The 13,350-nt window shown below is 38.0% G+C and overlaps 1 protein-coding gene across 1 annotated transcript; it reads left to right on the forward strand.

Moving 5' to 3' along the window:
• The first annotated feature begins 102 nt into the window (after nucleotides 1-102).
• On the forward strand, nucleotides 103-12,494 carry ZCCHC4 (zinc finger CCHC-type containing 4). The gene is made up of 13 exons (XM_050895536.1): nucleotides 103-214; nucleotides 535-653; nucleotides 2,020-2,102; nucleotides 2,807-3,082; nucleotides 3,612-3,692; nucleotides 4,012-4,084; nucleotides 5,695-5,845; nucleotides 6,358-6,458; nucleotides 7,732-7,853; nucleotides 8,479-8,554; nucleotides 9,063-9,114; nucleotides 9,866-10,010; nucleotides 12,266-12,494. Exons 1-13 carry the CDS (start codon nucleotides 103-105, stop codon nucleotides 12,387-12,389), a joined length of 1,515 nt encoding a protein of 504 aa, XP_050751493.1. The 3' UTR covers nucleotides 12,390-12,494.
• Nucleotides 12,495-13,350: the final 856 nt, after the last annotated feature.

Raw genomic sequence — 13,350 nt, forward strand, 5'->3', positions numbered from 1 at the left:
GCTGGGGGGCGCCGCAGCGCCGGCTGCCCCGCTCCTGCCTTACCTTGCCGGCGGCGGCGGTGCCCGGTGGGTGGCGGGGGCTGTCGGGAAGGAGGCGGTAGCATGGAGGCCAGCGGCACGGGTGACTCGGAGGGCTTGTGCGGTCCGGAGCGGCCGGGGGCGGGCGGGCTGGCCCTGCTTGGCCTGGCGCCCGGCGCTCCCAGCTGCCCGCACGGTGAGCCGGCCGGCGACGAGGCCGCTCGGGCGGGATGGGGGTGCGGTCCTCGCCGAGGGGAGGAGCGGGGCCGGCCGGGGGCTCTGACGGGCCTGACCGAGGTGGCCGCGGTTCCCGGCGGGTGGAGGGTTTGACGCCTCCCTGAGCGTCTCTGTTGCCCGTCTCCAGCTGCTTTCTCGGCTCTTCTGCGAGGGAGGGGTTGTGTTTTACGGCAGCCTTTGTTCATGCTTTGTTCTGGAAGCTTGACACTTGCAGTGGAGGCATTAAAACAGATCCGTTGGTGTCCCGTGTGTCATCGTATAATTACCTTTGTGCTTTAGGTCCTGCTCTTCTGTTTGTAAAGACCAGCCAAGGAGAAGAGGAAGGAAGAAGGTTTTATGCTTGTTCAGCTTGTAGAGATAGAAAAGATTGTAACTTTTTCCAGTGGGAAGATGAGAAGGTAAGAGAGCACTGCTTGAGACTATAGTAAATATTGGGGATTTTTTTTCTCTGTTTAACAGAAAATTGGGGGGGGGGAAGTGTATTTTGTTTTGGAAATCTGTGGCAATTGCTGTTTTGTAAACTTTGTCTAATAGTTTATATTTAGCAGAGCGCTTATTTCTGTCAAGAGAACATGTTTCAAGTATAACTTTCAAGGAAGGCTGTGTACATTGTGAGGAAAACTGGCATTTGTTACTGTGTTGCCAAAACACTTAGGTATTCAAGTTATGAAGTTTGCCAATACTATGCAACATTGAACAAAATAGGATAGTTCTGAACCCAAGATGTTCTCATTTTCCATGATTAAGACAGAGAAAATCTGGTGGATACAGGCAAACAATGGGGTATACAAAATAGCAAGATGGTGGGGATCAGTGTGATGCTCAGTAGTCTCAGAATATCTGCAGCAATTTCTCTTCGTCTAAAGAACTTTGGTCAGATAATTGTAGGGTAACAAAATTGGGATTGATATGTATTCGTAGAGAGCTTGCCATGGTTTTTGTCCACTACATTTTGTGTTACTTTTTCTGTTTCCTAAATAAGTATCTTGTGTTGTGGTCATTGTCCTCAGTAGGTTGGCAGGCTGGAATTTAATCGGGTTCATAAGCGGTTCATTGCTGTGCTGGTTACTACTGAAAAGTTGTATAAAGAGAAAATGAGGTGGTTAATCACTTGGTTGTGTAGATTTAAATGGTATTCTTAGTGAAATTTTATTTTGAATGTCACTTGTATCATGGTGTCTTTTGTTCTATTGAATTTTACTGTCTCCCCCTTTAAACAAATCAGTTCCATAAGTTTTGCACAAATGTCTTGAAACTCTGTTAACTGTGAAATCATAAGTATGTTTTGTGGGAACAAAGTAGAAGACTCAGGGAAGAGCTGTCATGCTTTTAAAATAATCACATACGAAAGACTTGGGCAACATTTGAACTGTCATCAGTTGTTCAGGATCAGATCATAGTTCTTCAGAGGGAATGCAACTGCTGGCATGCATTCGTGGAAAGTATACCTCTTTCTGTCTTCATCATAATCATGTTTTGAGTTTTTCCCCAAATATTACACATGGTAGAAGAATGAAATACTTCTATTTATTTTTTGCAGTTTAAATTCACGAGAGGCTCGTGTTGTTTTGCAGCATGCCTCTGTGCTGTAGTCATGCTTGTTCTTCTGAAACAACAATCCAAAGAATGTGATAATTTTTCTGTGCAGAGTAACTAAAACATGAGACTTTTGCTGCACCCTTTTTGTTTAATATTGAGATTTAATGTACAATACAGAGCGATATCTGTTCGTTTTGTAACTTTTTATACCCATAAATTTTACAGGTGTCAGAAACTAGGCTTGCAGCACGTGAAGAATATAATAGAAATCATCAGCCTTCTTTTACACACAGACAGAATGTGGAAAGGTATTGTTATGTATATTTTCTTTAGTAAAAATCAAGTAATACAAGTTTAGGTACTCTGAATGTAGAGGTAATGTTTCAGGATTCTTTAAAATATGAAAACTTGCCAGAGGGATTTGGAAAAATAAGAACTGGTTGACTGATATGAAATATCATGAAATAGCATGAAACATCTAATTAGAGTGTGGTATTTTCAACCCAGGAACTGTACCTTTTTTTTTTTTTTTTTTTGGTGTGTATTGTTCTTCTTACATTAGTGCTCATAAAGTGCTGACAACAGGTCAGTAGCAGTTTCAGTTCAAAAAATTATTCCTGACTAGTGTGCAAAAGTAACAGGCTTAACATTGTGAAAAGAAGCAAAGGTAATACAGTAACAAATAATGTCCGAGTTTTGTGTATAAACGTACAGGACTGCTTGCTGGTAGTTGATATGGAGTCTTCGCTCTGTAATCCAGTTATTTTATGGGGACTCTCAATGTATTTGGCCAGTATATTATATGCTTTTCAAAGTATCCTTTAAATATTTTTTCATAAATATTACTTCATTCACATGTAGATAGTGGAGTTTTGCAAGAGCAGCTCAAACTACATTGCCTGTTTAAATGTCTGAACTCTTAAAAAATATGAAACCCCCTTCATAGCTCCCCGTCATATCTTTTATAGAGGCTTTTTCAAAGTTTGTTCCCTATTGTCTTTTGTATTTAAAGGTACAAGAATTTTGTTCTTTTGCCGTTATCAAAGAGGAGGTTTTGCCAGGAATGCCAGCAATTGCTATTGCCAGCTGAATGGGAAAAACACTCGGATCACCAGTTCCTCTGTGATATCTCCACTGCCCAGTTAAAAAGTCCCAGTCAACTTCTGTATCCACTGGAGAATAAAAAAACAAACGCACAGTATTTATTTGCAGGCAGAAGTTGCCAGTTCCTACTGGATCTTATTATTGATTTAGGATTCAGACGAGTGCTCTCTGTTGGAACACCCAGGTATGTCAGTGAGAATTGTTACACTTTCAAATAATATTTCTGTCTCAAAACTGTGCAGCTTACGAATATTTAAATAGTCAAGGATTCTCGCATAATAAGAGGTTCACTGTGCTTTAATTGGTTGGGATTATCCAAGCATTTAGTGGGGTCTTGCTTTGAGCTCATAAGATAGAGAAGACTGTAGCTGCACTGCAAATACACACACACACACACACACACACACACACACACACACACACTTTAAATGTCCTGCTTTGTTTCTTACAGAAGTGACAATGAATTTCTTTACTTATGTTTGGGTTTTTTTTGTTCATGGTGATCCAGTAGGCTCCACTGGCTTTTCATCTTTTAAGACTAACATATTTTTCTGACTTTGAATATTAGCCAAATGGAATCATCCAAATTCAGATTACTCCATTTTCTCTGTTTGGTTTTAGGTTTAGTAAAGTACCAGCCATTCTTGTCTTGCAAGATAATTTCTGAAGCCAATGATTATGTGTTAAATTTCTTTGCTCCAATTATACTTCAGGCTTCATGAAATGATCCAGTCGAAAGCATCACAAGAAGAAGATTTCAGAGTTAGAAGCCTTCTGCTAGATATTGATTTCAGGTAGGCTTTGACAAACGTTTATCTCTCTGAAGAGTATGTACAAAGATTTGTGTTCTTACTGCTTTAAAAGATAAATTGGTGGTTGTTTTCCCTTTCCTGTCTCTGCATCTCTGTTCCTGCACACATACACAAATGATATCCAGTTTATGAGAAAAGTAATTGTACTTAATAATTCCTGGTATTGGTATGTGTTGTGTTGTCAGTAATCAGAACCCAAAGATGTTGTTTTTCTTAAGGCTTTGTTTTCACTGTAAATGCCCCTTAGGGCAGGCAAGAAGTTGTTTATATTTTTCTACTACTATTAAAACTTATTTTACAGGTATTCACAGTTTTACACAGAGGATGAATTCTGCCACTACAACATGTTTAATCATTATTTTTTTGGTGGAGAGGTAAGGGCAAGTATTTCTTGAGTGCTTTGTAAAGAAGTACATGTTGTTGATGCAGAATTTTGTAAGAAAGTCATGGCTAGTCTAGTAGAAAAAACTATCATGAGATAAAAATGGTCAACAGTACTGGAAATCAAAGAATAACAGTGCCTCTTCAGTAATTCTCTCCCACTTGTTTCAAAGATAAAGTTGCCTGTTAAATTTATACTAACTAATGTTACTTACACACCTTAACTGCTGCTTTTATTAAAATGACAATTTGGTGTGAGTTGTTGCTTTATATAAGTATTCATTAGCCCTGTTCTTGTGTTGCTACAACAGAACTAATTGTTTTCTTCCCAGCCTTTACAAGCCCAATGGATGCCATGGGACTTGTTCTGGTACTTGAGGTGGGAGGGAAGAGTAGGTTTTTCTGCTTTATTCCAGGCAAGCAAGGTCAAAAGGTTGACCTTGTTGTCATAAAATGAGGTTGAGTTAGTGTAATGGTTAAAGAAAATGCTGGATTGCTTGTTTCTTTTTAAATGTCACATTAAGTGCTTAATTTTGAGTTTATTAGGAAACCTGCAGCTGTAGTAGGACATTTATTGTAGCTTTGTGCAGAGAATCACAGTGTAATTCAATTTCAAACATTAACTTCAAACATTTATCCCAATTGTATACTCGCTCTTTGCTCTTCCTCTGCCATTATTAGTAAGCCACTACTGATTTGCATAAACGTGTTTATTGCAGTACCTTTCACACTGTGTAGATAATTTTCAGATTTTTCCATTCTAATGGCTAATTTTGAATGGGATCTTGAAAATAAAAAGAATCGTCTAGAATGAAATGGGAGGCTGGTCTGAAAGCCTTCCCTTTGAATTTTTTTAATCCATTACTGTATTCAAGTTTTGCATTTTTCAATTAAAACAAAAGACTGTTCATCTGCATTATAAACACTGTAGTGTTCTTTTCAAGATGTGAAAAGGTGACACCTGTAATATCTACTTGCAGTGTATTCACGGACTGAATTGCAGCACTTTTGAATGCATATTAGTGTTAAAAATCTGGTTTTGGAATGCAATAGAATCTAAGTAATAGATGAGAGAACACTGCAAGACGGTAGTGAATACATTGCTTTTTACATTTGCTTTAATAATAGAGTCCAGGTTGGATTGTTAAAATTTGAACACTATGTATTTTTATAACCAGTATGGATTGAATCGGTTTTCAGTGGACTGAATTTTTCCCATTACCTTGATAATGTTTTACAGAATAAAACTAGAGTTAAAGGGCATGAATAAAATGTATTCTGAGCCTGAACTTTGCTTTCTTGCTATGAATAACAGCTTTTTTCCAAGTTAAATTTAATACCCTGAGGAAGAAGACTGTCTTAGGAAGCTTGAACTGCATGTGGCCTTGATACATTATCTCTAACTGAACAGGGCACTTGTTTTAAGTGCTTCGAATCTAGTTGTTTTTTTAAAATGCTACACAAGAGGAAATTCACCTCCACAAGAGGAAATAACTTCCATCTTCAAAGTTGAAACTTCTAAAATAATCGTTTTATTGCCAAAGACAATATTTTTACAGTTCTTGAATCTGTATTTCTGGAAATTAACCTCTGTTTCTTACAGGCTGCACGTGAAACTTGTAGGACATTCTTGTGTCAAGACAATGGTGAAAGAGTCATTATGGTAACTGATCCCCCATTTGGAGGTTTAGTGGGAGCACTGGCTTCTAGCTTTAAAAAACTGATGGCAATGTGGAAGGAGACAGAAAAAGAAGGTATGTATTACAACCAGATAGGTGGGTTGAGCTGTAACATCACTGTAAGAAAAAGTACCTATTTAAAAAGTCTGTGATTCTTGCTACTCAGGTGAATGTGAACATACTCGTTATCATTTCTGAAGGTGAACTACCATATATCTAATTTACTGTCCTGATACTTTTAGTTTAGTAATATCTAATTCTCTAAGTCTCCCTTAAAAACTTTTACAATATTTTTACAAATCTACTTTGCAATTAAAATGGACTTTAAAAGTAGAGAAGAATAAGCTATCAAACCAGTACCATTTCTTACCAACCTAGGCAGGTGACAAGGGTTATTAGTTAAGTGGAGCTTACAGCTCTGCGTATGTAAAATGTGCCAAAACTTTCTGTCGCCTAAAGGAACTAGTTCTTATGCCCAGCATGACATGCATATACATGTTTATGTATTCAGAACGTTTACTGTAAATTTTTCATGCTTCATGTACCTTGTTTTTCTTTAATGTCCATCTAAGTCTTTTCATTACTAGGTCATAACAACCAAGAGATGCCCATGTTCTGGATATTTCCATACTTCTTTGAGTCTCGTATTCTTGAATTTTTCCCAAGCTTCAGTATGATGGATTACCAGGTATGACAGAACCCAGCGAATCTGCTAAATTTCAGCTGTGTGCAATGTGAACAGGCATATGAATGAAAGCAGATGTAATGGTCGCACTTGTCTGTAGATGGGCCGCCTTCTTGAACTTTAATTTTGACTGCATTGGAGGCACTGCAAACCCTGTGGTGCTCATCATGTGAAGCCCAGATTCTGTATTTGTATTAGTCATACCTTTGATAACTTTGTCACACTCCTACAGTTTATTACGTATCTTTAACTCATCTGTCATCTGTCCGTTAACTCATTTCTTCTGCCAGGTTTTCAGTGTGACAAAATTTGCACTAATTTTGACAGGTGCATATTGCAGAGGTGAGAGGTAACTTGAAGAAGAGTGTTTCATTTTTCCCAGATGTTGAAATGTCAGTAGCTTGGTGGGTAATGCCCAGCCCTGGTCAAAAAAAAAAAAAAAAAAAAAATTAAGGTCTTTCATCTCCAAAACTGCTGGGACCAGAGTAGAATTACAACAATGGAAATTCTTGGAATTATGTAATAAATGAAGTTGTCAGTGATAAAGCAGTAATCTGGCATCAGCTTCTCCAATACTGTATCTGTTCTGTAAGTTGTTTAAGAATGCGTACATCAGTGACTTTTGAGAGCTCAATCATGGGTATTCATGATGTTAAAGTTTTATTTTCTTATATGACAACTCTGCATAAAGTTTGACATGGGTGTTCCGAACAACATATTTGTATCTTGTGGAATGGAAATTTGTGGAAGAAAATTGGAAAATCGTGCTAGGCTGGACTCTGCATTCCTGCTAGTGTTCAGAGATGAGAATTTTTGTGACAAGTCTCTGAAGGCAGTGCTGGAAAAAGCAGTGCTGATTGGATTTGCAGCTTTGTAATTATTCTGAGATAGGTTAAGATGCACGTCAACTCTTGTATTGCCAGATTGACCAAACGGTATAGTTCCATTTTTTTAATGGGTTGCTCTTTTGTAGAACGACTGCAATGTTATCTTGGATATCCCATGCAAAAGAGCAAAAAGGGATAAGTCAAATAGGATTATTGTAATACTGGGAACTTAGTTTCTTGAGTCTAGCCTGATATTATGGTTGCACAAATTTAAAAATAAATGAGGCAAAACACTTGCTGTAGAATTTGTAATCCAATTTGGGGTTAGAGTCTTTTATATAAAAATGAAAAATTCATAAGGCACATATAAAGATAATAAATATGTAAATAGTTCTGCCTGTGCTTAGCGTTCAGTTTAAGACTCTTTTTCTGTGGTTTTATTTTTCTAGGTAGACTATGATAATCATGCACTTTATAAACATGGCAAGACAGGTCGTAAACAGTCCCCTGTCCGTATCTTCACGAACCTCACCCCAAGTATGATTGTACTTCCTGTAGAAGAGGGTTATAGGTAAGACGTGTTAATGCTCAAGTGACTGAAAGAGTGTGTTTGTTCTTAATTAGGGCATAAAGTCTCTAAAGGACTTTGGGATGGTGCTGTTCAGTATTGTCATGCCAAACTTTTGGATGCCAGGCTCAAGAGCACATTTCTCTGTCTAATTCTAAGGTCGCATGTTCTATAAAGAATGTGTAGAAGAGCTGGGCACCTAAAAAGAAGTTTACATTTTCCAGTGTGGAATGATGAGATTCATTCAGCTTGTCTATAGGAAATGTTGTGTACACCTATGAGAGAGATTTACAGCTATGCCTGATAATCAGTTTGGTTGAGACAGTAGTTAATAAAATGAACGCTAGGAGAAGCATCAAGGACAAAGGAACGGATTTGGTTTGATTTACTGCTGATAGTGTTGCTAATTTGAATTCAAGCACCTGAATTTTACTATTTGGGTGCACTGTGTCTAAATGATTATGAGGCTCTGAGCCTAAGTGGTGATTTTATGCATCAAAACCATCATCTTTAATTTAGCAAAGTGATTTTGCAATCCTTATATTTATTGTTGAGCTTATATAAAATTAATTTATATTGCTTTGTGAGCAAATAGTGGACCAGTACATTTATAATTTTTTTTTTCCAGGTTTTGCGCTATATGTCAGCGATATGTTAGTTCTGGTAACCAGCACTGTGAGATATGCAATTCATGTACGTCAAAAGTAAGTATTTTGACTTCTTTCTCCATGGCAGTTTTAGCAGTAGTCAAATAATAACTTCTGTAATATTTGCTCTAGTAAAAACCTATTCTGATACTGATTTCCTTGGGAAACCCCAAACAGTTCAGTTTTGTAGACTTATTATTAACTTCACAGGACATCATTCATAACGCACTGGGAATTAATTTCTCTTTCCCCACTTCCTTTGTGTTGGAAAGAGGACAGGAAAAGTTTGCTACTTGCCACTTACACCATACCTTATTCATCAGTGGTCTGTTGACACATAGATTTCTTCTTATGGTTCGGAACTTGTAGAACTTGCTAATTTCAAAATACAGCCATTTTGCTGCGGTTGTCTCAGATCGTCAGGACTGTTGTTTCTAAGTTACAGTCCTTCCTACAGGGACCTGTTTCTGTAAATAATGGGGACCATACATCAGTAGTTCAGTTTTAAGATAGAATCAGTGTTTTTTTAAAACAAACAAACAATGCATTTATTCATCTTTTGTAGGATGGTAGACGATGGAAACATTGTATTCTTTGCAAAAAATGTGTAAAACCCTGTAAGTACAGAAAAATACTTTTCTAAATAAAAGTACACTTATTGTTTAAGCTATAGTCCAAAGAAACTGAGATTACAAACCAGAAGAGAAAATATTCTGTAAAAGAAATAAAGTGTAATCATTCGGAAATCATAGAGTAAAGGAAAAATCTCAATTTCACACGAGTTGCCGTTTGGTAACTTAGGTATATTTGCACTGTGTGGAAATGTGATAAATTCTTGTTAAGGCATACTAAATCCCATTTATATTTGTGGGAAACTTAAATATTTTGATTTGTCATATAAGTGTTTCCTGATTTTGTAAACTTTTTCATTAGAATTTCATAAACAAATAGGCAATTACTAAAATGTTTGAGAGGGCATGATCAAATTATGTTTCATACACAAATGCAGTTGTATTTATACCTGTGTTTAAATAGCTGAAGCAATCTTTTTTGTTACTGATACAGAAATCGCAATTTGTAAGTCCATTTTAACATCTGGACTATTTTTCATGTTAAGATCACATACACGATAATAATTCTAATGGCAAAATAATTCAGTTATATTGAAATAGTTACACGGTATATCTAATGAAGGAGTAACTGGCTGCCTTATGAAATGTGATAAGGGACCAGAAACTGACTACATCCGTCCCTGTAAAACTAAAACGAAACTAAAGACCTGGTAATATAGCCTGTATTTAAAGCTTAGTTTCAGAATGATCATTCTAAACCTTTTCAAGATCATAAATCATGTTACTTATTTTGCAGCTTGGTTTCACTGTAACAATTGCAACTGCTGTGCTCTTCAAAACCACACTTGTGAGAAGACTGATGCTGGCTGTTTTGTTTGCGGCAAGGCAGGTCACAAACGCAGTACCTGTCCCAGTCTCTCCAGCACCAGAACAGCTTGCCAGTAAGTGTGATATTGCATTAATATAATAAAAGATAGTATTGAGATGAGATTAGATCTTATGGTAACGATTTAGAAAGAGATGATTTTTGGCTTTGGGTGCTGCTGTCAGCTTTCACTATTGCCCACTTGCTGTGTTGCTGGGGAGTATATACTGAAGGGAGGATATGATAAAAAACAGGCAGGTCACTTACTGTAGCTCCCAATTCCTTAACTGTGGCTTTTCTTTCAAAACTGATTTACATGGATCCCGAACTTGGTGAATGGTGCGTGGGATAGCTCTGTCAAGAAAATTCAGAATTAAAGTAATGAAACACTTTTATCCCCTTTGGATTCCTCATGAAAGGGAACAGTCACTACACTGTTTTTATTGCTTCCTGTCTCTTTTGCTTTGTTGTGGCATTTTTTTCTTTTTTCCTTCTGGTATTTCAGGTGCTCTCTGTAGTACAGTCTAAATCTCCACCATGTAAGGTCTGTATTAATGAGGGTCACATTAAGTACATTTATTCTGCCATGATTGTGCTTCTGTAACATACACAAGCACATACTTGTATGTATCAAAAGACAAAAAAAATTGTGTGTGATAGTCTTCAGATGGAACTAACTGAAAAGAGGAGAGGGGATTTGCTAAGAGATGATCCAGCAGTTGGCTCAGTCTTTCCAGTTTGGAATAGTTGGCCCGCACTTTTGTAACTTCCTCTCCAGAGGGCATGGGTTTGTTTGTGATTCTTGGCTTGAATGACTGCAGCAGTGGAAATGCAAATCTTCCCTTCCAAAAGATGTACCTCTGTTGCATAGTGGGATTCAGATAGTTAACCTCTTGGATCAGCATCAAGAGGTTCACCAGATGCCTGCTGGATGGTAGAGGACTACAGGTATATTGCTTCATGTCCTGCTGTGATGTTAATCTGAGTTTTGGTTATGGAGTATTAGAGATAAAAGGTAGCAATATTTTGTTTTGCATATCTCATTTAAAAATTCCCACCATTAATGTTTTTTTCTTTGCTTAAAAAAGTAAAAAGGATACTAAAAGAAATTCATGAAACCTGATCTGTTTTTTCTGTCAAGTAAGATATTATCCTGTCCATTGTACTGGAATGGTTTAGTCCTTTCAGGCCATCAGTTATTTCTTTTGCTGATTTATTGCAGAAGATAACTGAGGTTTCTCTTTGTAATAAAAACATCTGTATGTTTTATTTTTTAAAATTATTCAATGTTTTGTGTTATGAAATACATCCTTTGTCAGAGACAGAAAACAATCCACTTGCTAGTTATATTTAGGTCCTGTATTATTTGCAGGAGTCTTCATAATGTTGTTAAACTTCACATACTTTCTTCTAAGCCTTTCTATTATGTATTCATGCATTGTATATTGAGCATGAAAGTCTGTATGTGGTTTTTTATACTTGGTGAGTGGCATTAAGTTTTCTACATCCGTTTAAAGGTAAATGCTGAATAAGTACATAAATGAAAAATAATGAATGGCAGTAAAGTGGACAAAGTTTGTTGTGGTTTAACCCCAGCCGGCAACTAAGCACCACGCAGCCGCTCGCTCACTCCCCCCCGCCCCTGGGATGGGGGAGAGAATCAGGAAAAAAAACCAACCTCGTGAGTTGAGATAAAGACAGTTTAATAGGACAGAAAGGAATGAAAAACAATGATAATGATAATATGACAATAGTAATACTAAAAGAATTAAACTATACAAAGCAAGTGGTGTACAATGCAATTGCTCACCACTCGTTGACCGATGCCCAGTTAGTTCCCGAGCTGTGATCTGCCCCTCCCAGCCAGCTCCCCCAGTTTATATACTGGGCATGATGTCATATGGTATGGAATAGCTCTTTGGCCAGTTTGGGTCAGCTGTCCTGGCTGTGTCCTCTCCCAGCTCCTTGTGCCCCTCCAGCCTTCTTGCTGGCTGGCCATGAGAAGCTGAAAAATCCTTGACTTAGTAGAAACACTACTTAGCAACAACTAAAAACATCAGTGTGTTATCAACATTATTTTCCTACTAAATCCAAAACACAGCACTATACCAGCTACTAGGAAGAAAATTAACTCTGTCCTAGCTGAAACCAGGACACAGTTTTAGGAAGATTAAATGTCATAACATTGTAAGATGGAATGTTCCTTGTACTTTTTGTGACAGTACTTCTGAGTTCATATACTTATATGGACAGATTATTTAAAATACCAGCAAATGTACAAGTACGTTCTCCATTTTATTCTAATCTGTGTGTTCCTTTTTTGCTTTACAGAGCTGGTGAAAAGCAAAGGCAGAAAACTCTAAAGAGGGTAAAGATGGGGATCTGTAAAAGATCAGCTATGAAGCATACCATATTCTCCAGGAAGAAAGTAAAGAATAAGAAAAAAAAGACGTGACTTTGCTTGCTGATACATAGTTATTAATATTTTTTTTTATGACCGGCCTTTGATTCATTTTTCTGAAAATGTTAATATTAACATCCCAAATAAAACCTGATTGAATTAAAAGTGACAATTATTATACATCATTACTGGCACAAAAAAAATGCTAAGTAAACCACACACCATGTAGTTGTATAATGTAACAATTTTTGTGTGTTTAGGATTAGCTGTTTGTATGGTTTAGTGGGAGTCTGACGTCCAGGGAGGAGTACTGCTGAGAGGTGAGGTATTGGTGGATACTGTGGTTTTGTGGTGGGTATTGAGGGACGTGGGGCAAGGGAGGAAGTGAGGTTAGGTGGCGGGAAGGCACAGATTCTTAGGAATCCAAGCTCTCTTAGTCCAGTCCTCTCACAGTATGGGTTTTGGGATCTTTTTAAATTTTCTCTCCAAATGGAAAAAAGCCTAAGAACAAAAAAATAAAAAGTACTTCAGAAGCTTAGTAAGTGTAAAAAAGTGACCTTGTAAGTATGTTTAAATTTATTTTCAAACTACTTTGTGAGTTAAATTAAGAAAATGATTAGTTTTAATATTTTGGATTGGCACTGCTGACAGAGGTGGGTTATATTGTGAAAATGATTGAACTGAGTGTCGGTGCAGCGTATTCTTAGGTGTAAGCATAAGAAAAACGAAGGTTTGTATTGCAGCAGGAGGGGATGAGCCTTCTGTGGTGTTGCACTGAAGTTAAAGCAGCACTGCTGTGCACTGCAGGTAGGCGAGGCCGGGCTTTCCCCGGGCACTAGCTGTCAAACGCAGCCACCCCTAGCCGGGGCCGGGCCCCGCAAGGGGCGCTAGCGCCAGCCCGGGGCCCCACCGCCTCCCTTCCGCGAGGCCCTCACGGCCGCGGGCATTTCTCTCAGCCCCGTGCGGGTGCGAGGGGAGGCAGCCGTCCCCCGCCGGGGGAGAGCCCTTGCCCCCC

This window comes from Gymnogyps californianus, chromosome 4 (genome assembly GCF_018139145.2).
Source record: "Gymnogyps californianus isolate 813 chromosome 4, ASM1813914v2, whole genome shotgun sequence".
In the NCBI taxonomy this organism is placed as follows: domain Eukaryota; kingdom Metazoa; phylum Chordata; class Aves; order Accipitriformes; family Cathartidae; genus Gymnogyps; species Gymnogyps californianus.

Excerpts from the sequence above, each read along its gene's own strand:
- ZCCHC4 (XM_050895536.1), top strand. The coding sequence starts at position 103 with ATGGAGGCCAGCGGCACGGGTGACTCGGAGGGCTTGTGCGGTCCGGAG. Across the intron at positions 215-534 it reads CGCTCCCAGCTGCCCGCACG|GTCCTGCTCTTCTGTTTGTA; the intron begins GTGAGCCGGCCG and ends TTTGTGCTTTAG. Across the intron at positions 6,459-7,731 it reads TCAGTATGATGGATTACCAG|GTAGACTATGATAATCATGC; the intron begins GTATGACAGAAC and ends TTATTTTTCTAG.